At 42.6% G+C, this 22,928-nt stretch overlaps 1 protein-coding gene across 7 annotated transcripts; it reads right to left on the minus strand.

Moving 5' to 3' along the window:
- Positions 1–599: 599 nt before the first annotated feature.
- fus (epithelial splicing regulatory protein fusilli) lies at positions 600–22,598 on the minus strand. Of its 7 annotated transcripts, XM_036814203.3 has the most exons (13): positions 21,342–21,947; positions 17,275–17,566; positions 12,692–12,949; positions 10,509–10,785; positions 9,942–10,031; positions 9,823–9,877; positions 8,819–8,929; positions 8,396–8,666; positions 7,539–7,865; positions 7,299–7,445; positions 6,989–7,235; positions 2,663–2,901; positions 600–1,700 (listed from the first exon to the last, which is right to left on the minus strand). In XM_036814203.3, the coding sequence occupies exons 2-13, from the start codon at positions 17,401–17,403 to the stop codon at positions 1,239–1,241; spliced, it is 2,613 nt and encodes an 870-aa protein (XP_036670098.3). In that variant the 5' UTR covers positions 17,404–17,566; positions 21,342–21,947; the 3' UTR covers positions 600–1,238. The 7 variants fall into 7 exon arrangements, with proteins under 7 accessions (XP_036670098.3, XP_036670097.3, XP_036670096.3 ...); XM_036814202.3 differs by having other exon boundaries at positions 7,299–7,865; XM_036814201.3 differs by lacking the exons at positions 600–1,700; positions 2,663–2,901 and having other exon boundaries at positions 3,156–7,235; positions 21,342–21,956.
- Between the last annotated feature and the right edge of the window lie 330 nt (positions 22,599–22,928).

Consider the following 22,928-nt stretch of genomic DNA (forward strand, 5'->3'; position numbering starts at 1 on the left):
GTACCTATTCCCTTTGCAACCAGATCATATTTTTCCATTGGCCTTGGCGCATTAACCGACGCTTTTTCACTTACTTCTCTTGTTCACAGGCAGGTCAACTTGTCAACGAAGCGGCACGCCTAATGTCCTTTTGATAGGCCCTCCAGGACGACCAGGGGAAACCGGAAGGAAGAAGAGGATCTGGTGTCCACTGCAGCGGCGCCAGCACTTGATAAATTATCATGTGAGCAGGGGAAACGGAAGTGGATCAGGATGAGGATGCGGATGCGGCTGGCAGCTGCAGCAAATGATGCTGCATAGAACTAACCCGTTCACCTGCGCCGACTTTTAATCTATTTTAAATGGTAATGGTAATGGTACGGTGCGACCGGATGATGGTTCACAACGACCGTGTCCTTTAAACGGGTCGGTGGGACTTTCGTCCGTTTGTAACGCCATTTGTCAACGATTTATCAGTGTCCCACCAGGGGTATTATTTATGATGCCCTGTCTTGCACCTGCCGTCCATCGATAGTGGTCGATGTCATTAATTGATTCGTAATTGCATCCGGGCCCCGAAATTAATTGTACGCCACTAAACTGTTAATAAATAAATCCCGTTTTGGTATTTAAAATAAAAATTTATTTGTATATTTCATTTGAACAAACGATAATATCTTTTCATTGCGATTGGGGGCTAACAAACAAAACAGATTTCTTGTTTTTTCTTTTATTGCTGGGCGTGCACAAGGATAATAACAATATTTGATGGTCTAGCCTAGAGATAAAAACATGGATAATCGCTGACTGATTGGCTGATCGGCTTCAATAACATTAACATGCATTTACAAATAGATAATTGTATAAATAATTTGACTATTGACTAGGGATAAATTTGTCGTATTTGCTTCGTTTCTTTGCTAATTGGCTAAATATAATGTGTATATTTGGATAGAATGCAATGCAGCAGCGGAATAAATAGAACATCGAATGAGTTGCACTGGGCAGCCTAACTACTTAGCACTAGCGGGTTATGTAGATATAGAAATTCATGAGGCGGCGGCGAGATTCCATTGTTTTAGCTCGTGCCATTTTTAAATTTTTTAACTTCGAGTTTCAATTCGCCGCCCTTTCAAACTCACCACTCGGGGTGTGCGACTCGGCTAGAGCGGGTCGTGGGCGTTAGGTTCTTAGCTAGACTAAACGGATAGGTTTCTTCGATTGGCAAGAAAATAAAGCTCGGCATTGCGTTTGCACCTCTACGAGATGTAAAGTTCCACGCAGGAGTTGCTCACGAGGGGCGTGGCAGCCGGGCCCGCCGCCCCCTGGCTGCCCGTCTTCAGCGGGGGCGCAGCGGCGCTGGTGGGCGTGGCGTGGTTCGTGTCTATGCTGAGCAGCGTTTGTGATGCAGATGAAGCAGTTGCCGCCTCCTGAGGCGTTGAGGGCGTGGCCATGGCCCCAGTGGGCGTGGCACTCCCACTCTCCGCCCTTCCATTCAAAGCGATCGCTGGCAGACTCGCTGGCATCACCTGAAGGGGTAACTTAACCGGACTGCCATTGACACTTCCGCTTCCGTTTCCGGTCGTCGTGGGCGAGAACTGCTTGGGCGGCACAAAGGACACGCCCCCCTTGGTGGGCGTGAGAATCAGGCCAGTGCTAGTGTTCGAAATGGTCACGCTGGGCGGCGAAAGCGGCGAGGGTGGAAAGAAGTCCAGCGGATACTGCAATATAGAAGGCTGATTAGTAATTTACTTCAAATCATACATATTTCAGACTATTACTTCTAGAAATGTTCTGTACCTGAGTCATACTATATCAATTATGTCCAAGAAAATCTAAATATCTAAAAACGTGCCATCGAGTAGGTTTGTTAAGGATTGTTTAGTCAAACGGTAAAAAATATCTCTCTGAATTATCTATCTGAGTCTCACTGTGCCTTTATGCCCAAGAAAATCTAAAAATCTAAAAACTTTTCATCTTGGACACTTGGAAAAGTGTGTTTACTGTTTCATTGAGAAGGTTTATTAAGGATTTTTAAGCCTAACAGATAAAATGATGACCTTATATTCACAGGTAAATTGAATAATGTTAAATTGATATTGAAAATTGTAATTTCGATTTATCTCTCTTCGGAAAAAAACATATCAAAGTGATACAAGGCGTACCATGTTGATAATTATAGGACATTTTATGAAAACGAGTAAACGAGAAAACGAGTTTTCTTTAAAAACCCTAAACATTTTAGTTAGTACTGTTAGTTAACTTTCCCTATGTTCTACAATCTTCAAATTCCAAACCCATTTATATCAAGTATATGTTTTATCTAACCCTGAACATACAAATTTTTCAGCCCATAGAGGGTGTTTCAAAACCAACTTGTCATTGAAAATTGTAATTTCGATTTATATCCCTTCGACGAAATCATTAAAGTAATAGGAAGCGTATTGTATTATTAATTATAATGAATTTCATCAATACGAATATAATCTTTTCTTTTTCTGTACTCTTAAAGAACCCTGCACATTTTAGTTCATACTGTAGGTTCTATGATGATTATATTCCAAACCCCTTTATATCAAGTATATGGTTTCTATAACTCTGAACACACAAATTTGTCAGCTTGTAGGGGAGTGTTACTTTCGGGGTGTGTGGATACCCCCTAATCTTAGATTTTGATTCTTACCAGGGGCTGCGAGGGCGAGTGCGCCCCCGGCTGGCTGTAGTAGGTGGTGGGCGAGACGGGCGGACTCGGGTAGGGCCAGTAGACGAGCGGCGGCGGGTAGAAGGCGGAGGCCGGGTGGTGGTGCGGATGGTGGTGCGAGCGGGGCGTGGCCAGCAGGGGCGTGTGCGGCGGCGGTGGGGGCGGGCCCGCTCCGTAGGCCGGAAAGGGACCGCCGAAGTGGGCGCCCAGCACAGTGGCACCTATGCGGAAACAAACAAAAGAGTGTTATTACGCTAAAATCTCATCTTCATCTCCAGGGGCTCCTCAAAAAGGAAAGAGGCCTTCTTCTTTCGGGGAACTTGGGGTAATAAGTGTTGTGAGTATGGCTTTTGCTTGTTGAAAGGAAAAAGGGTGGAAAAGGGTTCAGCAGACATATACAAGATATACAGGTATATAATCGTGGGTTTTCAGGTGTACATCAGCCGATCATCTCAGCTTCTGCATCTTTTGGTAAAGTGGCAACTTAGCCACTCTGTTCTTGGTTTGTTTTAGTTGTTACTGGGTTAGTTAGTGATCTTATCTCCGTAATTAATTGGCCAGTTAGTTTGTCGGTTAGCAGGGGCAAAATTGTATTCAAATCACTCACCGTTTCACCGTTTAGACATTGCAAATGGTAGGAGAGACATATATAGTTGGTATTTTTTGGAACGAGTATCTTACCACCTCACCCAGAGACCATGAAACAGTTGCGCACAAGTACGAGTACAAATTTTGAACATGTTTAGCCGATTGTTTTTTGGTAATTTTGATTTGGTTTGTATTGCATTTTTTGTTTTGTTTTTTGTTTCATTGTTTTGTTTTTTTTTGTTTAATCCAAGCACCAGGACCGTAATTGATTATATAGTATGCGCCCGAGGGAACAGACTGCGTCGAGTTACATACAGGATGCGACTATGACTAGTACGATCATGATGGACATTCCACTTAGAGTTACGATAGTATTTATGTGGCTAGAACAGTGACGGAAACAGAAACCAAACAAACTCCAAATGCCGATTCCGGATATCCACTCCCAGCTATGGGCTTTTGGCCCTTGGACGAGGCGCTGAAAACGCGATCGAGTGTAAAGCTTAGCCCAAGCCCGATACCCCAGTTACATGTACATATAGGTGTTTCAATGGGGGGATAGTGTGGGGATTAGGGATAAGGGATTCGGGACTAGGATATCTCTTCTCGTTTCGGGATCATCAGTGTTAGTTAGGAATTAAACCCATTATGATCTCGTATTGGTTGTTAGTAGGTCTGGGTTCGATCCTCTACTCATCGGGCGACACACAAAAGAGCGAAAGGGTTGGTGACAGTGTGAGAGAGAGATAGAGAGAGAGAGAGAGCGGGCTTAGTTTAGGCGGTATGTCGTATTTTATTGATGTAAAAAATTAATCAAAGATTGGTTTTACTAACATCTAGTGGTAAAAAAGAATGGAATATCAAAAATCGTAAAATTTCCAAAAAACATTAAAAACTGCTGTGCGTACGAACTAGTTAAGTAGATATTGTTGATTATGTGTGTTGTTTCTTTAAAGTGGCCGTTTAACCCGCTCGGAAGCCACTCGATTGCCATACTACATAAAACTAGTGGTTAAATTAGGCTAGGCGCAGACTATCTTTCCCATGCCTTTCCCTCGCTAAGCTCGATCTTCCAAAGTCGAGCGGAACTTAGTGTTAGACGCAGCAGGACAAGAGGTAGAGGTGGATATAAGGAGCTGGATTTTGAAGGGTTTGGGGGGTCAGGAGGTCAGTTCCTCCTGGAAGACAAAAGCTGACATAAGCTCGCTTTACAAAACGCTCATTAACTTATCTACTGTCCTAACGCGAAAGAAGTTTCTTAGCTTATATTGCAGAATTTCAATAAACTATAAAAGTGTTGAACCATGTTCTATTTATATTGTAGAATTTACATTATCGTATCGTTCCGAAATAATAATTTCTCAAGAGTTAAGACAGTCTTAAAGCTAACAAGCACTTTGCAGGGATGTAAGCCCGAGTCACCAGTAACCAGTTATCATCCGACTATGCAGACTAGACACACTATATGTATATATATAGACACTAAAGCGCCCCAACTTACAACAAGCTTTAGACTATAGATCTAGCTGATCCCGAGACTAAATTAGTGATGACAAAGAACACACAAACAGTGAGAGATATTGATATCGAGAGATAGAGATAGTGACATAGTAGAGAGTATTATCCCGTTTGCGACTAACACCAGTTACGCACACTTAAGAGCTACACCATAGATCTAGGCACTATTTATAGGGTGTACGGTATTGCAAGTCAGACGATGAGATTATTAATATTGATTGTTTGATTGTTAGCGGCCATGGAGAGACACGGGAAAAGATTGCCGGTAGAATTGATTAATGCAAACCCATTTTACAAGTCGCATGGTCTTAAAGCTAGCGTGTATATAGTAAATGTACGCTTATAAGTCGATAGGCACACAGCTCCACCCATCGATGGTTGTTATTCCAAAACGTTGCTTTCTTACAGAACAGGGTTTCGTGGTATTCTCGTGTTAGCCCGTAAACAATTCTCGGTTTCGGTTTCGTTTTGGGGTTCTGTTTCGAATTCAGTTTAAATTTGCGCTTGAGCCAACACCTGACGTGGTTCATGGGGGGAGGGGAACTTGTATGTATATATTTTAAGGAGGGTTCCAAAGGGTAAGCACTAAAATTAGATTGCACTGAATGGGTGTGTATCCACCCAGAAGATCTCGCTCCCTCCATGAACCACGTTAGCCTCTGTTGATTGCCTTCGGAATCGGAGGGCAGAAAAGGATATATATTTAGATATATTCCCAGGATATATACTTCCTTCTGCCTCACGCACGCACACACACACACCAAGCTTATATAAAAAAAATAAAAGTCCATACATATGTGTGTGGAATGCTTAATAGAACACAAGTGATCAGAATCCTTTTGATCCTGTTTTTATAAATTCCCTCTGTTAGCTGGTGTACTTATGCGTGTGTATGGGTGAGCAGTGCTTGTGGGTGTGTGTGTGTGTGTATGCCCGTGTCGTTGTATATTAAATATATATAGTAAGTATTATTCGCTTAGACCATAGACAAGTATGCTTAGGCTACTACGAGTACTCCATACAAGAAAAGTACTTAAGTCTACATTCCAAATCGGTAATAATTAAGCTCTATAGAATGTCTGGTATGATGCGTTGTGTGTGTGTGAGTGTGTGGTGGCCATGATGATACATGATATATGGTTATGTTTGTGCGCCTTAATGTAGGTATTATATGGAACACCCCACCCACTCACGGAATGTACCCGAAGTGTTGGAGTTTGGAGCTCTTATTTCAGGGTTTTTAAAGATTTCTTTCGAGGATCTATTAGATCCCCGAATTGAAGTACGAATAAACATTGCTGGACTGACGGTTTAGGGCTCTTTTGGCCGCACTGGCCGCCGCTGCCGCTCCAGCCGCTTCCTGCTGGAAGGCGTTCTCATAGGAGCGCTTCATAGACTGACTCAGCGAGGAGTTGCCCGCGGCAGAGGCCGATGTTGCTGCTGCCGCTGCCGCTCCTGCTGCAGCTGCTGCTGCTCCCGGGGACACGCCCACTCCCGAACCCGCCCCCGCAGCGGACATATAGCTGAGCGGAAAGGGCGGCAAGTAGGCGGCCGAGGGTCTCTGCATAAGGACAAACTGCGGCTGACCCTGCTGCAACATGGCACTGGCATACAGTTGCTGTTGCTGCTGCTGTTGGTGTTGCAAGTACAGCGGATGCTGCTGCAGCATGGCACTGGCATAGAGTTGCTGCTGCTGCTGCTGTTGTTGCTGCTGCTGCTGCTGCTCAGCCTGCTGTCGCACCAACAAACTCTGCTGGGCTATAAACTGGGCCTGCTGTTGGGCCAGCAGGAAGGGCGTGGAGGCCGCCGAAGTGGTCGGAGGAGGCGGCAGCGAGAAGGGATTGAGGGCGTAACCCTGAGGAGTCAGGGTGACAGCGGCATTTTGCAAAGAGGCAGCGGAATGAGCTGCTGCTGCTGCAGACGATGGCTGACCGGCAGCGGCGGCGCTCATCAAAGAGGCCAAACCGGAAGCGGAAGCTGCAGCGGCAGCCGAAAGACCAGGCAACATGGCCGACGAGGGGGACAATCCGTGGTGGGCGGCGGCAGCGGCTGCTGCTGCTGCTGCCGCATGGGCGTGGCCCGGGGCGTGCGCATGCGCATGTGAGTGCGGGTGAGTGTGTGGTGTATGAGTGCCGCCGAGGGGCGACTGAGCGGTACCGGCCGCAACGGTCGTCGGCGACTGACCCGCCGAACTGAACATACCCGTGGTGGCGGCCAGCAGGGACTGCTGCTTGTGGGCGTGGCCCAGGTGCGGTGGCGGCGGCTGGGCCACCGGCGAGGCCAGTCCGCCGTTGAGGACCATGTTCATGTCGTCACCGGAGCACTGGAACACCTCGATGTACCGATACTTCTTGCCGAACATCATGTAGTGGTTGTGCCTACGCTGCGCACACAAACGGGCCGATTCCTCCTGGTCCATCTGGATGAAGGCCTCTCCACTTGGTTGACCCTGAAAGGAATTTGAATTTGGATTATTATTTGTAATCAAAGCAGTTAAATACGGGAAACCCACCTGTGCGTTGATCACCATGTGCACGCCCTGGTAGATGATGTGCTTGGCAAAGTCGTCGAGGAAGTGCAGGATGTGCTCGACCATCGCCTCGTAGGGCAGTCCGCGCAGCCGGATGCAGTTCTTGGTGGTGCCCGAGGTGATGAGGTGCTGTGTGGGGAGAGGGAGAGCGGGAGGTGGCACGGGGGGGCACAGGTTAGCGGGGCTGGCTCCGAGGCTGTGTGCGAGGCTGTGGGCACCCACCTGCGGCAGCAGCGGCAGCTGCATCGTGGGCAGTTGGGCGATCAGCGGCGGCTGGCTGTGCCCGCTGCCCGACTCGTAGTTCTTGGGGTCCATCGACCGGTTGAGCACCTGCTGCACCTCGGCCGTCGTGGAGCGGAACAGCTCGATGTACCGCTGGCCAATAGACTCGCGGTGCCGTCCCAGCGCCTTGGGCGCGTCCGTCTCGTGGGCGAAGAGTACGAAGGCGTCTCCGGTGGCCCGTCCGTCCGGCTTTTTGACGAATAGCACGCCCTCACTCCCGTCGAGAACGTGGCAGGGCGCCGTGTCGCCAGTGGTGAAGAAGTCCAGCTGGTTAGAGAATATATTTGATTAGTTCATTGATCATATAAGTGATATGGTATTATATTTAGAGATTGTTCCACAATGCAACTTTTAATACGAGCATTTCTTGATAAATCTAGAAAATATTCATTACTAAACCACCTATGAATTATTAATGAATTATCATTGATTTATTGGTGAATTAATAATGAATTACCTGTAAGCTACCAGTGAATGAAAAGAGAATTACTAGTAAGTTACTAATGAAGTATCAGTTCATTTTTTGGTAGTTTTCAGTGAATTATTACCAATGAATTATCAGTGAATTATTATCGAATTATCCGTACATTACAAATGAGTATCTAGTGAATTACTGCTGAGTTACCAATAAATTATCAGTGAATTATTATTGAGTTATTAGAACATTACTAATAAGTTACCAATGAGTTACAAGAGAAGTATTCCTTTTTTGGAATATGAAATTCATTTTTGTGGTTAAATCATGTGATTACTAGGTAACATTCCTTTACTAACACCTAAAAATCCCCAGAACTCACCACTTGCTTGGCGGTGGCATCATAGGGCAATCCTCGCATCCGAATGATCACCTGGGCGCCCTTCGAGAGGAAGGCCTGCGCCTCATTGGAGGCTCCTCCGGCGATGGCCAGGAAATCCTCGCCCGAGGCCCGGTACACCTCGATGTAGCGGGCTCCGATGTGGTGCTTGTGCCGCTTGAGCGCCATGTCGCGATGCTCCTGGCACACGAAGCGGATCAAAGCCTCGCCGTTGCGACGTCCCAGCGGAGAAAGACAGAGGGCCACGCCGCCCCTGGAATCCGGAGAAGGGAAGGGCAAAGGGAGCGGTTAGAGGGTGGGTAGTGCGATAAAGTGGGTCGCCCGTAATCTCGACACGGCCGACCCCTGACCGTCTTATCAATGGGTTGGCGGTTGGCTTGAGTAAGACCCAAACATATTACTCACTTGGCTACGTTGAGGCCGCGGAAGAACTTGGCTATGTCCTGGTCGCTACTCTGCCAGGGTAATCCTCTGGCCCTCACTATACAATTGCCGTCGACCTCGTCGTCAATGGAGCTGTGGGGAAAAAACGAAGGGAAAATCTATAAGTTCTGGAGGTTCCATAGAAAAACCTATCCTATCCAATCGGGTTATGCAATATATGGAACGTCTTCTTTGGCAAGGAGAAAAAGGCGTCGGAGTCACGTTCCGATGTGCAACCAAAGTTCTTGACGATTACCAAGTCGCATAAACATTTCTGCTGACTCTCCCGCAAACACATACTCGCACAAATAAAGCAGAATGTCATGCATAAATGGGCCAGCAAAAATAAAAAAATAATGGAAATAAAACCAGACGAGCTGTGCGAACAAATAAAAAAATGAATAATCAGAGTTTGGCACTCGGGCAGCAACAAGGAGTTTTCAGAAAATTGGCAAGAACAGAACAGGGGGGTGAGTTACCTTTGTAGCTTGGCAGCTAATTGAATATTTTATAGTGATTGGGTCGAAAAACAGAGCTCTGTAGGTAAATGAAATTTTCCAAGGCGATCTTGCGATAACAAAAGCCGTGCATTCACGTTGCCTCTGATCCGTTACGATGCCACCCGATACCACACGATCCCATTGTCCGAGAACCGAAAATCGAAAACCGAGAACCGATCCCGTGGAAATACAATATAGTATGTGGCTGTACGATCGACCTCTTATCGCCTCCCAATCCAAACGAAGACTGACGAGAGCGACGCTCCCAGCTCGGATTTGTTGGGGCCTTCTTCCAGTGTCTGGCATTTCGAGTGGTTTCTTTGTGGGCTCGGCGATCGTCTTGAGTTTTCACTTTTGAGTGAGTTATTCGCACTCGAAATAGTGCTTGGATCACAGCTGAGAGGGGCTTGAGTCGAGTTGGGTTTCGGTGATTTCGGCGAACTAGTTCGGACGGACTCAAATACAGAAACAAAGGCCCGCACTCACCAAATTCCAGGTTCCAGTACCAGGTTGACCACTTCGTTTGCAGCAAATTTGTGACCTGTGGAGAGATAACTTCAGGTAGTACAACAATTCGGGGAAAAGATCTGAGCTTTATAGCTTACCTGCCTGCAGCAGGGTCTGGATCACAGTGACCATGTCGCGAGATTCGCGAATGTAAAAGTCGTTGTCCTCCACCGATGAGCTGTTGAGTTCTGTGGGGATTTTGGTAAGTAAAACTAATTAAAAAAGTTGTATACTTAATTAAGCCAGATAAAAGCCACATTTTTATTAAGTCTACTTGTATTTTGAACAGAGTATACAAGGGGAAGAAACGAAAAGAAAGTCACTTGAAATATATACGAAATACTCTTTGAAATTAAAACTCTTTGAATAAAAAAGAAGGGGAACTTTAAGATGTAGGATAATATTTAAATTTAAATTTTTGAGTAACTGCAAAGGATATAAAAAGTTACATTTTATCGAAGCTTTTAAGTATTTTTTTAACAATTCAAATACATTTTAAAATTCATTGAAGTTTAAAGAAAGGAAAAATAAAAGACCTTTTAGCGAAAATCGCATTAAGTAAATTTAATGGAAGACTATTCAAATTAGTTTGCGAAAAAATCTCAGATATTTGCATAGTGGTTTTGGAAACCAAATAACCTGGTTACAATCCCATCTCAACTCACCTCCCAGCATCTCGGCGATGGACTGAGGCATGGGCTGCGCCGGCGCCTGGAGCATCTTCTTAACGTCCTTGACGGGGACGAGGGCGCGGGCAAGGTCGCCGGACTTGTAGCGCAGGAACTCCTTGCGCAGGTCGCTGAAGCGATTGTAGTACGCCGGCAGCTCCACGTCCTTGGCACTGGCCTCCCGGTGGAGGCACTGCCTCAGTGGCAGCTGGCCGTCCGTGACGAGCTTGATCTCCGTATCGTGGAGCGACAGAGATCGTAGGTAGGCATCGAACTAAAGGGCGGAGACATGGAATAATTAGTACCCAATTGCAATTAGCACTTCTCGTGGGGCAAAGGTTAGCAGGTAGTGTGGGGAAAAGTACCCCAAACATTCCACTGCATCGAGAGGAAAAGCAGTTACTTTGGGTCACTGATAGTGCCACATTCCCCACACTCGCCCCAATGCCATTGGCTTAAACCCGTTTGCTGGCCGGCAATTATTGCCAATTAAGTGAACAGTTTTCAGCCGTGTCATGGTGAATAAATATAACACGCGGCTTAATGTCGCATTACCCGCTCGAAATCGAAGTCAAAATCGCCCCAAAGCAAGGAGTATAATCCAGATGACATCACTAATCCCAAGCCAAGCCACCTTGCCACCCCTTTCGAATGCAGCTTCATCCACGGGCAAAGGCTTTATTGGCCCTATTGACTTGGCCAATTAGTATGCCAGACTTGTGCCGGATTCCCAATGCGTCACGCGCTGATCTTGACGGGGGAACAAAGGTTCCCAGGTGCAGTTTTACACTTAAAACAAGCTAAGTAATTGCCTTGACCAATGGGATGTCATACAAAGAAGATTAGATAAATTTATAAGGTCTAGACCGTTTAAATCAGAAGTTAAAGTTCAATCATACACTGTAATGTCATTTACTACATAGTACATTTTCAAACAAAGAAAGATATAAATGAGGGTCATATTCAAGTCACTAGAGCCTTTTTAATATTTCCAAGAACTTTGAAATTCCCCTGAACTAAACCTTTTGAACTCATGAGCGATAAAGAATCTAAGCTCGAAGTCATGTTCATCTAAATGTATTGCTATCATTAAAACAAAAATACGATAATAATATAAACTATTTTCAGATTAGTCAAGGTTTAGAGGGTAGCAAATGTTTAAAGTAATGCCATTATAAACTCATGGTTTTTCAAACATTTCAGAAAAACTTTATAGCGCTTGCCCTTACATCCCATATCAAGATCTTTTATCTGCGTCAGCAGCCAATATTGTATGTCGCGTTTGTTTGGAGAGCGGCGTTCTCCAGTTCTTGTGTCAGAATGGAACCGAGGGCTTGCCTGGAGTGTTTGTCTTATCAGTGGGTCAGATAAGCGCTGAAGGGGTAGGAGGTTATACTCCTCGCATTCTGATCGGGTGTGGAATCTGTGCTGGGCCAAAGGTCTTTAGAGGATAATGCAATCCGGCATGACAGGGCAAGAAACTAGTCGAGTCACCATGACGTCCTCAAATCGGAACTAGATCTTTAATAGGTGTTATCAGATAACGTTCAATACGTGAAGCACTAATGTCATTCATCTTTTTCTGCACAGAAAAATATTGTGTGACTTTTCTACCATTTCAGAAATATAAAAACAGTTGCAACTCCATTAAAATGGAAGGTAAAAGGTTTTTAAAAAAAAACTCATGAAAACGACTTTTATTTCACTAGTCTTAATCAGTTCTAATGTTTCTTGCCTAAATAGTTAGTAACCATTAGAACAACTGAACTGTGAAATAGTAAAAAAAAACGCATTATCTTTACTTTGCAATATTATTTTAGGTTAATTTTTAAGAGTAATAATTTAGGCTTACACGAGATTTCTATTTTCAACAGTGTATATTTATTGCCCTGATGGTAACTCGATTCCCATTGATAAAAGGCAAAGCAACACTCCACATTAATGTCGGGGCAAGGACCAACAACGACTCATTCTCTATTCAGAGGGTGCGTTCCATAAATAGACCCCTTTGGGTCCGATACCCCCAAAACATGTGCATTTAGTTATAGCATAGTGCAGGGCTAATCTTATCGTAATCAACTGATAACCGCTTGGAGTCCGAACAACCCAAAACAACCCGAACAACGTGCTCTGATTACCGCGTGGATCAGATTGGATTATACTTATGTAGTTCTACGCACCTCTTCGATGGCCTCACTTAAGGGTTTTCCTGCCGCCTGGGCCTCCGCAATGGGTAGGATCACCTCTGATCCGTTTTCCACACTGCTTCCGTTGTTACTTCCGGTTCCACTGCCATTATTGGAGTCCCCAAGAATCGCCAGGGGTGGGGAACTGGCCGTGTTGTTGGTGACACTCGAGTTGTCCGAGGATCCCGAAATGGTGCGGTCTTTGATGAAGTAGCCATCTGGCCTTACGAGTATTTGTTTGGTGCCCACGATCTGGAAATGTGGATAGGAATAGACGAGAAACAGTCATTAGTTTACCTTGACAATGATAAGTGTCAGTAATAATGATAGGGGTAATGAGATTTAAGTACTCTATCAAAGGGTACAGCTCACGGGTGTGTGTTTCGTTAAACGCCAAAGTAAAATCATAATAATATTAAAATTGCGTATAATAGTTATGTATTTTTAAGAAATAACACCATTTATGACTACAATAATTTATCAAGTGAAGAAACTTTAACTACAGACGTTATAGAACTAAAAGTTTTAGTCTAGAACTAACATTTATTTTTTATAGACAACCTTGGGGGTACATATTTCCCAACAAATCGAAAATACAGTAAGCATGACTGTTCCCAGTCTTATCACCTAGAACAGAAACCGCTCTTGACTAAGGCAACATTTCCTATCCCTATCATCCGATAGTGGGTCAAAAATACACCTGCGATCCGGGCCGCAATACGTTTCTGATTCTTTCTGGGATGGTATTTTGGAGACGTCTTGCAGAAATCCCCCAGACTATTCCCATCTAGTAACCACAATACCAATCCCTAACCCAATCCCAAGGGAACAAAGACGCTGCTTGCGTCAGCGGATATGCAAAGAAGTCTCGATCAGAATTGGAATCGAGGCTCCCTGCAGGTAGTTGGGCGCTATGCAAATCCAAAATGGGTAGGCCTTAGGAAGAAAACTAAAATTGTACTTTTCTTTGTTTTCCAATCTCCGCCGGCGTCCAAAATCGATTTACATAGGCTTTGAATGTCAGAACAATACTGGAACTGGAGGTGAAAAATAAAAGGAAACGGGGTGTACGAGAGTAGGGTTGCGAAGAAAATGAAAAATGCATGAGTTGCGGTCATGTTAAATTCAACGCACAAGAATGTGGGCTTGGGGCTTAAGAGCACTCCTAATTATGCCAGCAAGGGGATCTCAAAATAGCCAATGAGATATATAGGGTATTCTCTGGAGTTTTCATTTACCCACTGATTTCAGGTCAATAGAAACACCGATTGATTAATTAAAGTTCAGCCAGCCAAGAGTTCTAATTGGCTCAAAAGAGATTAAGAGCAAGCTCACCTGGTCCCCGTCTTTCCCCTCGGCACTCCATTTAGACGACTTTTTGCAGTTTGTTTTGCGAATGTTAATTAACTTTAATTGTTGGCATGCGAGTCATAACTACTCTGTAATTAACATGCCAATTACTGCATCGGTATATGTAAGCCAGCAAATCAAGGAAATTGCTCTCCAACAAGAAATCTATAACAGAGAAATTCAATTCGAGATCGAGCTGACAAGAAAATGGATCAGCTGAGTCGGAAAATGATGTTTCCGTTTTGGAAAGTCTATCTCCGTTCGAGGAACCAGTTCTCTTATCACGCTGCCCCAGCAAATATATACATATAACCCAAACGATCCGATTTGACAGTTTGGTCGTACTCCCCCTTTAGCTGTCCTAAATAAGACCCACAGTCGCTCCATTAGGCAGGCAAATGACAGCCAGAATCGGTCAGCATGTTGGCCATTATTATTATAATTCGATGTCGACTTCTATGGCAGGTGGGCCTTCAAATCCGAATCCAATATCAATTGCTGTCAGTGGAATATTACGATCACGATGATGCGGGGTACTAAACGACATGACACTTTGGTTTTTGAATACCATCTAATAGAGTTATCAGTACTGGCATTACTGACTCAATTTTTTATTTTAAGCGTTACACGTCTTTCGATGACACGTTAGTATTAAATAACGTCGATACAATATTGCTTTCTCCCATAAAGCTAGTGTATTAAACCTTTTTTCATTTTTTGACAACTCCTATTAGCAAACACGCTTTTGTCTGCTGATCTGCGGCAAACAAAATTTATAATTGCAACATGCATAAGATTATTTAAAAATATTTTTAAATTCGGTCGGATCGTATACATAGCGACGTTTTTATGATCAAGACATAGTGCCACTTTCCACTGGTTTTGCGAATACCGTTCGAGCATAATGTGTCTCGATATTAGCATATATTTCGCAGACTGAATTTGGTATTCAGATACCTACACTTAAATCAAAAGTCGAGTCTAGTCTGGTCTAGACTAGTATAGCTCATTAGGGTCTCATAATGTGCAGATTGGATAATGGAGGGGGGTGCCGGAGAAAGGAAAGGATTTTGGAGAAATTCGAGCGTCTGCCGCTGACCCCTTGACCTGGCCAAAAATAGCAAGAGAAAAGCGATATAATAGTACTAATAATCTGCGGCGGGGACTTACCGCGAAGATTAACATAAAAATTGGCCCCCAAGTCGAAACGTTTTGCGAAAGCCACTTAGCTGGAAGCCAGAGTTTAAGTTCGGATAATTAATTCACAATATTTTGGCAGCCACCAACGACAGAAGCTGACCGCTCTGACATCGGGTCAGGGCCTTCGGATGGGTCCGAAAAAAATCTCTCGCTAAAGTAGAAGCGTTCGTAATACCGGCGGAACCCCAATGCCGCCATTAAATGCCATTTAAGATCGGCGCGGAGGAGGGTTTTAAACGGCCGGGCAGGACGGACAGGGAGTAGATGTAGATGCACTTACTAAAATGTTGCGTGCCCGTCATAAAATCGCGACAATGTCAGGCAAACATCTCGGGTACCCCCGGCTAATGCCAGCAAATAGCCTCAAGAGCCCCGACCCGAAGGTACACACAGACCCATCTAATGGCCGGCAATTTCCTTCATCAGTTCTAGTCGGTGCGAAAACAACGTCCACAATATAGTATAAGTAATATATCTCCCAGTCGGTGTGCCTCTGAACACGCAGCCTCCGCCGGAATCGAAGCGCCCACGTAACCCCCAGAAACTATTCGTTACGATACGATACGGGTTTTTGTGTGCACTCAAGATTGTCAAGTATTGGGCAAATAAAATTGCGTATTGGAAGCGTCATTATTAGACCCCACGAAATGCATCGAAATGGGTAAGCCTAATAGCGAGTCAATGCACACGATAATGGGGAGAATAAATTAATCCCAGACTTTTAAATCCGAAACAAATCGTTTAAAAAATATAAAACACATCTATTAAACGTAGGAATAATACTTTGGTTAGGAATTTGTAAAGATGTTACCAAATAATATTAAAAATAAGTCGTACATAGCACTACACCTCCAATGTTAGCATTAGTTTGGAAACTTTAATATCCTCTTAAATATATAAATAAATACAATAAAAAAGATATCTAGTTTTTCTTTTTTCCAAAATATCTCTTGATGGATTGCAATTCCACAGCATTACATCACTTCCAATTTGAAAATCTTCTGTATGCTTTCTTGGAAAACTTGCTTTGGCGCTTGACAAATACTTTTTAATGGCAGGCGATAGTTTGTCGGGGGAATTTCGTAATGCCATGGAGCTGGCTGAGGGCTTTTGACGAGACTGCAAGTCTCGGTTGTTGGCCTGCCCTTAGCCACCTCGGATGTTTAGAGATCTTTTTCAAACAATTAGTGTCAATCGCTTGGCAAACTCAAAATATGCAAATATCCATATACAATGTGCACTCCCCTTTAGATCCTCACCACCCATTTGGGTGGGATCTTCCCGAAAAACATAAACACTAAAAAACAGAGAACGACACGTGGATCTTAGAAAAATCCCATTAATAGTAGGGTTCAAGAGTGTCAATCTCGACATTCTTTTCTCGAGCTTTGTAAGTATATGCTAAGAGATATGGCCACTAATTAGGTTTAAATCTGAAAATAATTGCAGTACAATTCATTATAATCGCAGATATTTGTACATATTTCCTTTTACAGGTTTTCATTGGTCTTCATATTGGAATATGACTGTGGGATAAGTACACTTTTGAAAAGAACGATTTGATATTCAGTTAGGTATTCCGAAGAAACTTTTGAATTTCCGTTCATAGGATTTTTAAAGTGGCTTGCCCTATACAAGCTCTCGCTTAGCATCTCCAACATTTGGCGAATCAAAACCGAGAGCTATAACATAATAAACGATCGCCATTCCACACAGTGGAAAGTGCAGCCCCATTTTCTCTGTGTGTGAGAGGGCTCTGTTATCGCACAGCATTCATTAATTAAAGAGTAGACGAGAGCCGAGCGATCCAACAAAATGGTGGCCAGTGGGCGGTGCCAGCCGAGTCTACCTCAGATGGATCATATACACTTCCTCATAGTAAAAATATTTACTACAAATAAGAAGCAAATATATTACTGCTATAACATTTATAAAATAAATGTTGATCCTAACTTAAATGATCCTTAAAAAAGTATTATCTGTGATATCAAAAATCTGATTTTAAAGGAAAAGGGGAGTAAACTAACCTGTCCAGTGGTAACCTCCAGAAGGACAAAGACCAGCAATATGATCTCCTTCTCATCCGAACCGAGGCCGGGTCCATTTTGGCCGCATGTGGCGATGTACAGTGAAACAACGTGCTCGGGAACCTGCATTTTGTCAATCTCTTCCTGTGATGATCGTGCTGAAGATGGTGGATTGCTGGATGAACCAGTTGATTATTTCTATTGCTAGTGATTCTGCTCCTCGAACTGAAGCCTCATTCCCGACTAGCTTTGGATGATCTGCATCTCAGGGCTGCACCGCCAGCGGTTGTGCCTGAAATAAAGGAAATAGAGTTATTACACAATCTGCCAGACAAACTTAAAACTGCAAGACTGCACACTTGGACTTTGGGTTGAATATTAAGCAAGCACTAATTACGAGTGCGTTTAAGAAATGTCAAACAAAGCGAATCGGCTTGTGGCAGAGTCAAAGTTTGATAGACCATACTATATATATATTTACTATACATAATATAGTGTGAGCTCGCACTAAAAAAAACCAAAAAGAAAGCCAAAGTCCGGGGATTTGAGCGAGACTTGGCAAAACGCTTGACACCGCGACATTTTGCATATGCAATCCATCGGCCGTCCATCTGTCCGTCACTTAACCCATGTGTCGTTGCCAGTTTTCCCGCCGCGTTGCCGCTTTTCAGCGCCTGCATTTGTAATTGGCTCGGAGTGGAGCTTCTAAGACCGCTGACGTCAAGCGGGTCAAATTGAAATTAAAGTATTAACCCCCGGCTGGCGATTTGAAATTTAATTTCGCCCCGGCAAACGAAAAGCGAAAAGGCAAACAGCAAACGGAGCACGGAGAACGGACGAAAAATTACAGTGCAATTTTATGAGCATTTTTAATGTGAAAAGTTTTACTCTTAATGAAAACACAAGACCCTCAGGGTTCAAACAAAATGGCGCTCATGGGTTAATCGGGCGCGCAGGCACAAGTCGCTCTTTGTAGTCGTCAAGACTGCTCTTTGCTGTAATTAAAATTTTAAATAATGCATACGTGCAAAGAGGCCAGCCTGTCGTAATTGAGCCACTTTAAGTGCTCCTCGCGTCGGATCTGATCAGATCGGAACGGAAGCTGGGTTATATGTATGTATACCTTGATACAGTCCAACCTCTTCACATAGCCCCAATCCCAACCCTTAAATAATGCCTTAATAATCCTTAATAGAGGTTCATATATTTTGTACTCATTAAGTCCCTGTATTATCAATAAGCTTTTTTTGTGTAGTCTAAAGTTCCATGATTAAGGCTATACGAGTATTATGAGAACTATGGCTAAAATATGTATGCAGAGAGAGTTTTTTAAGTACATTGTTCTTGAATTGAGAACATTCGTTCTTAAAAACCATGTTAGTACATTTTGGTATCAATGTTCTCAATATTAGAACGAAATGATGAGAAGAGAAAAGTAAAATTGAGTTTATTTATTAACTTTTTGATAAGTATACACTACTGACTGGACTAATAGTGTATTTGTTGAGATATACAATGTAAGTACCTGATTCGAGCAAAATGAAATTATATTCAACTTCAAAAATGTTCTATTTTTAAGAACATTTTCAACTCAGATGAGAACGTCAGAATTTTCTCTGTGTACCCACTATAAAAATAATACCGTCATTATGAGATACACTATTAATAAGTGTTTTAAAAATTCTAAAGTTTCAAGTTTAAAACCATAAGATAAGATGGGTTTCCAAAATTTCTTAATTACTGATATTGGATTTTTGTATGTCGGACTTATAGAAGTTGGACTGTAGCATAACGCTCTGCTTTTATAGTCCACACTTGACTCGAAACTCGTATTGTTCGAGGGGATTTATCATCTCGAAGAGCGGCCGTGTAGTAATGAGCGATTGCGGTTATAATCTTAGGTCTTGTGCAATTTATGACGTTTGCTTTTTACGGGTTTTAAACGTTTAACGTTTTTTGCATCTTGCACTGCCCTTTGGTTCGTTTTTTTTGCCCCCGTTACCGGGAAATCATCATCAATACAGGTTCCCACAATTTCTTACTCCCCAAAAGAATTACCTTTGTCTTCATAAGAAAAAATCCTAAACTGGTTCGTAAGTTTCTTACTTTTGACACTGTTTTTCGACCTCTCGGGCTAGTTAAACCGAAAAGTTGTAAGTTCACTGCTGCAATTAAAAGCCAAGGCCTAAAAGTGCCCCATTTCCTGTTCCGCGACTTTAAGCCCTTACAGCCCATTAAAACCTGTTGATTTATCCCTACCTTTCGAGAGTGGCATATCATAAGTCGTAGGATTATGATATGGTTTATATGATTTTAATTGATTGCATTGGAAACGGTAGAGAAATACTGCTATACCAAAAGGGTAGATACGCATTGATAAGTTTTCCCTTTCGTTGGACACTCGATGGCAAATGGAAATGGAAAAGGTACTTCATTCATTAATGAATAACGGTACGCAAGTCTGGGCCCAATTAAACAAAATAAAGAATGACCGAAAAGACAATGGGAAAGCGGTATGGTCGTCATTAAAAAGAAGAAACCCAAAACACAGACCCTAACTGGAAATCAGACAGTGAGACTTTCGTAACTTGAGGTATCATAAGATGAAGTAAGTTAAATAATAATAAATGAAAAGACAATAAAAAATGAAAGACAAAGTGTACAAAGTTAGTTGAATAAAGTATTAGATATAAAGTATTGGAGCTAAATAAAAAATGAAAGCTAAACTTTTTTTAATTCTTAAATTAAATGATTATTTAATAAAGATGTATAAGATTCAAAACAGTAGTAAGATCTTTTTTTAAGGAAAGAGATTAATGTCATTTGATCGTTACAAGTTTGTATTTTATGAATCGGAATATTAGAAACACTATCAACCGATGGTTCCAGATAGCCACAAAACTCAATGTGTGTAAGTAATCAGACCAAAGTTTTAAAGTCCTCCTTACATTATACACATATGTTGAATATGTAATATTATAATGCTTTCGATGCCCTAAAAGTATCATTATTAATATTGATCGTAGTTAGATATCCAAAGAAAATTTGTTATTGATGTTGGACTGTAAATGAAGATTGATTTCCGATCGTTACACTTTTTGGGAAGACAATACCATGGACCCGTGATTAAAGACGAATTAGTGACAGGCGCAGCAGGAGGGCGATACAAAAAAAGAGCTATTACCCCGACAACGGCAACAACTATTGCAATTAATGAATTGCTACCTGCTGATTGGTAAACCAGAAAGTGAGCAGATTTTACTTGATGGTTGTTTGTTTTTTTCTGACTTGCTTATTAAATTATGAATTGCGCAAGTTTCTTTTTTACGGTTTTTGTTTTATGCATTGTTCCCCGCTTGCAAATATGTGTCGTTGTTGTTGTTGTTGTTGTTGTTGCCACTGGCGTGTGCCGTTAGTTGTTGTTGGGGCAACAGGAAACTTATGATTGCGCAAAATTGCTGGCGAGAAATGCCAATTGCCAAAGTTATTCACAAAAAGTAGAAAAAGTGGTAGAAAAACGCAGAGAAGAAGGAAAATGTTTTAGGCTCTCGCTATATCTGGATTTTTATCTCCTGCCCCTCTTTTAACTGGATCTCACGCAAGCAACAAGTGCAACTCGAAAAGTATTGCTGTGATTCTGCCAATAAAAAAGAGATCAGCACTAGGCGAACTTTGAATGCCCTCTAATTTTCACCTAAGCACCATGAGTTTCGTTTTCATATTATCTTATCTGGGTAAAAATTTAAATTACTAAATAGTAAGATTTTTCAATAACAAATAATCACAGAAAAACTATAATTTATATTATCTAAAAATATGGTTATCTTTCTGATTTAGTTTTTTTGGCAACAGTTTCTTTAAAAACTAAACAGATCTTTTTTTTAATGAAGGGTATTATAAACAAGTCGGGATCTCTTTCTCTCTGCATCTTCGATTTTTGATCTCATCTCAGTTAACTGTAAATTTGTTTTCACTTTGTTTAGCGCATCGCTTTACTGTTCTTTTCTTGTTGTTTTTGTTGATGTTGTTCATTCATTTTGGTATATTTAATAGATTGTTTGACTTACAGCAACAACAAGTGGTTCTCAATCGGATATTCACCCTCTCTGTCGCGCACGCTCTTTATCTCTCTCCCTCTCGCTCTCTGGCTCTTTTTGTGGGATGCGACAGGTTGTTGGTAAAGGTAAATGATATCTACTCTACAGCTTCCTCCTGCTCCTCTTTATCTGCTTCCTCTCCTTCTTACTCACTCTCTTTACTCCTCTCCGCGCGGCAACTTAACTGTTTTTACTGTTTTCTTGTTTTATGTATTTTTTTTCCGTTCAACACGTTGTTGTATACATTGCACTTGTTGGCTTTTCACAATTTTTGGTTTTTATTGCACTTTCTTTTCTCTCGCACACACATGCACTGGGGTAACCAACACACGTACTACAGCAAAATTTGATTCAACGCCTGCGTTGTTGTTGTGGCCTTTTGAATAGTTAACTATTTTAATTTGAAGCCAGCAAACAAGTCTTTTTCTGCTTCTTGACCTGTTGCTTCTAAAAACTTTGTCTTGTTGTCTTTTTTCTAGTTTTTTTTTCTGGTGTGAGTGTGCGTGCCAGCGATTTATGTGTGTGTGTGTGTCGGAACTTTTTATTAACGCTTTTTTAACCGCCGCGCATCCGCTTCGTTTCAAGTTGAAAAAACAACTGATCGCCGCAGCGAAACGCAGGTAACCACGAAGGTAAATTAAGGTGAGTGAGCTGCGCTTGCCTAAAAAGAGCGGGGAGAGCGCGAGAGAGCAGGCCAAACAAGATTCCATCACGCACATACTAGCAAAAACAACAACACGGCCAGGTGTGTGTTTGCCAATAGGCTTCGCTAGTTGGCAACGCGGGAGAGAGGGAGAGTTACTCGTACTCCTCAACCTAAGCTTGACTTACAACAGAGAACTAATCCGCTCTCCATTAGATTCCCACGCTGCGCAAGACAGTTACGCTCAGTGAGCATGACTCTCTCTCTCACACAGAAGTTACCTGCTTCACCCACACACACTCACCTTCGCACACACACTTACACCTGTACACTGTTTGCTCTGCCCGTCTTCTTCTTCTTCCTCTTCTTCTTCGCTTGCTCAATTACCAACGGAGAATGGAGAATATGCCCACGTAGAATAGTCCGCTTACCTGTTCACATTTCCTTTTGGCCATAATCATCTCAGCTCAGCATTGTATTAACTATTATTTTGTATCGACTAATGTTTAAATATCACTATTTTCAGAGCGAGATACACAGAGCAAAAGCAACAGGCGACGGCGACTAACTGGCTGACAGTCGAGCAACGTAAACGCGTTTTGGTCTAAACGACCGAGAGCGGGAGAGAGCGATAGCCACCGAGAGAGCGCAGGTGTCGGTGTGCGTGGGTCGCTTACCTGTGCAACACGCGTGTCACGACCCCAAACGACATATCGTTATCGGAATGTTAACTCTCTTTTAAGTAAATGTGTATTATTTTATTATTAAAACAACTTAGAAAAATAAATTTAAAAAAAAAAGTGTTTTAGTGATTCGCATTGAGTCTATTGTAGTTATTATTAGGAAATAATAAGCCCTTAGATACATTAGATAATCCATTAGATACATATATCGAAAACAAATCCATCTACCAA

The sequence above is a fragment of the Drosophila suzukii genome, chromosome 2R (assembly GCF_043229965.1).
Source record: "Drosophila suzukii chromosome 2R, CBGP_Dsuzu_IsoJpt1.0, whole genome shotgun sequence".
In the NCBI taxonomy this organism is placed as follows: Eukaryota; Metazoa; Arthropoda; class Insecta; order Diptera; family Drosophilidae; genus Drosophila; species Drosophila suzukii.

What these genes read in the sequence shown, in the direction of transcription:
- fus (XM_036814198.3), bottom strand. Translation starts at nt 17,403, where the DNA reads ATGCAGGTTCCCGAGCACGTTGTTTCACTGTACATCGCCACATGCGGC. An exon ending in CATCGCCGAGATGCTGGGAG is followed by an intron (nt 10,032 to 10,508) that starts GTGAGTTGAGAT and finishes AAATCCCCACAG; the next exon opens with AACTCAACAGCTCATCGGTG. An exon ending in CGCGGCCTCAACGTAGCCAA is followed by an intron (nt 8,667 to 8,818) that starts GTGAGTAATATG and finishes TCCGGATTCCAG; the next exon opens with GGGCGGCGTGGCCCTCTGTC.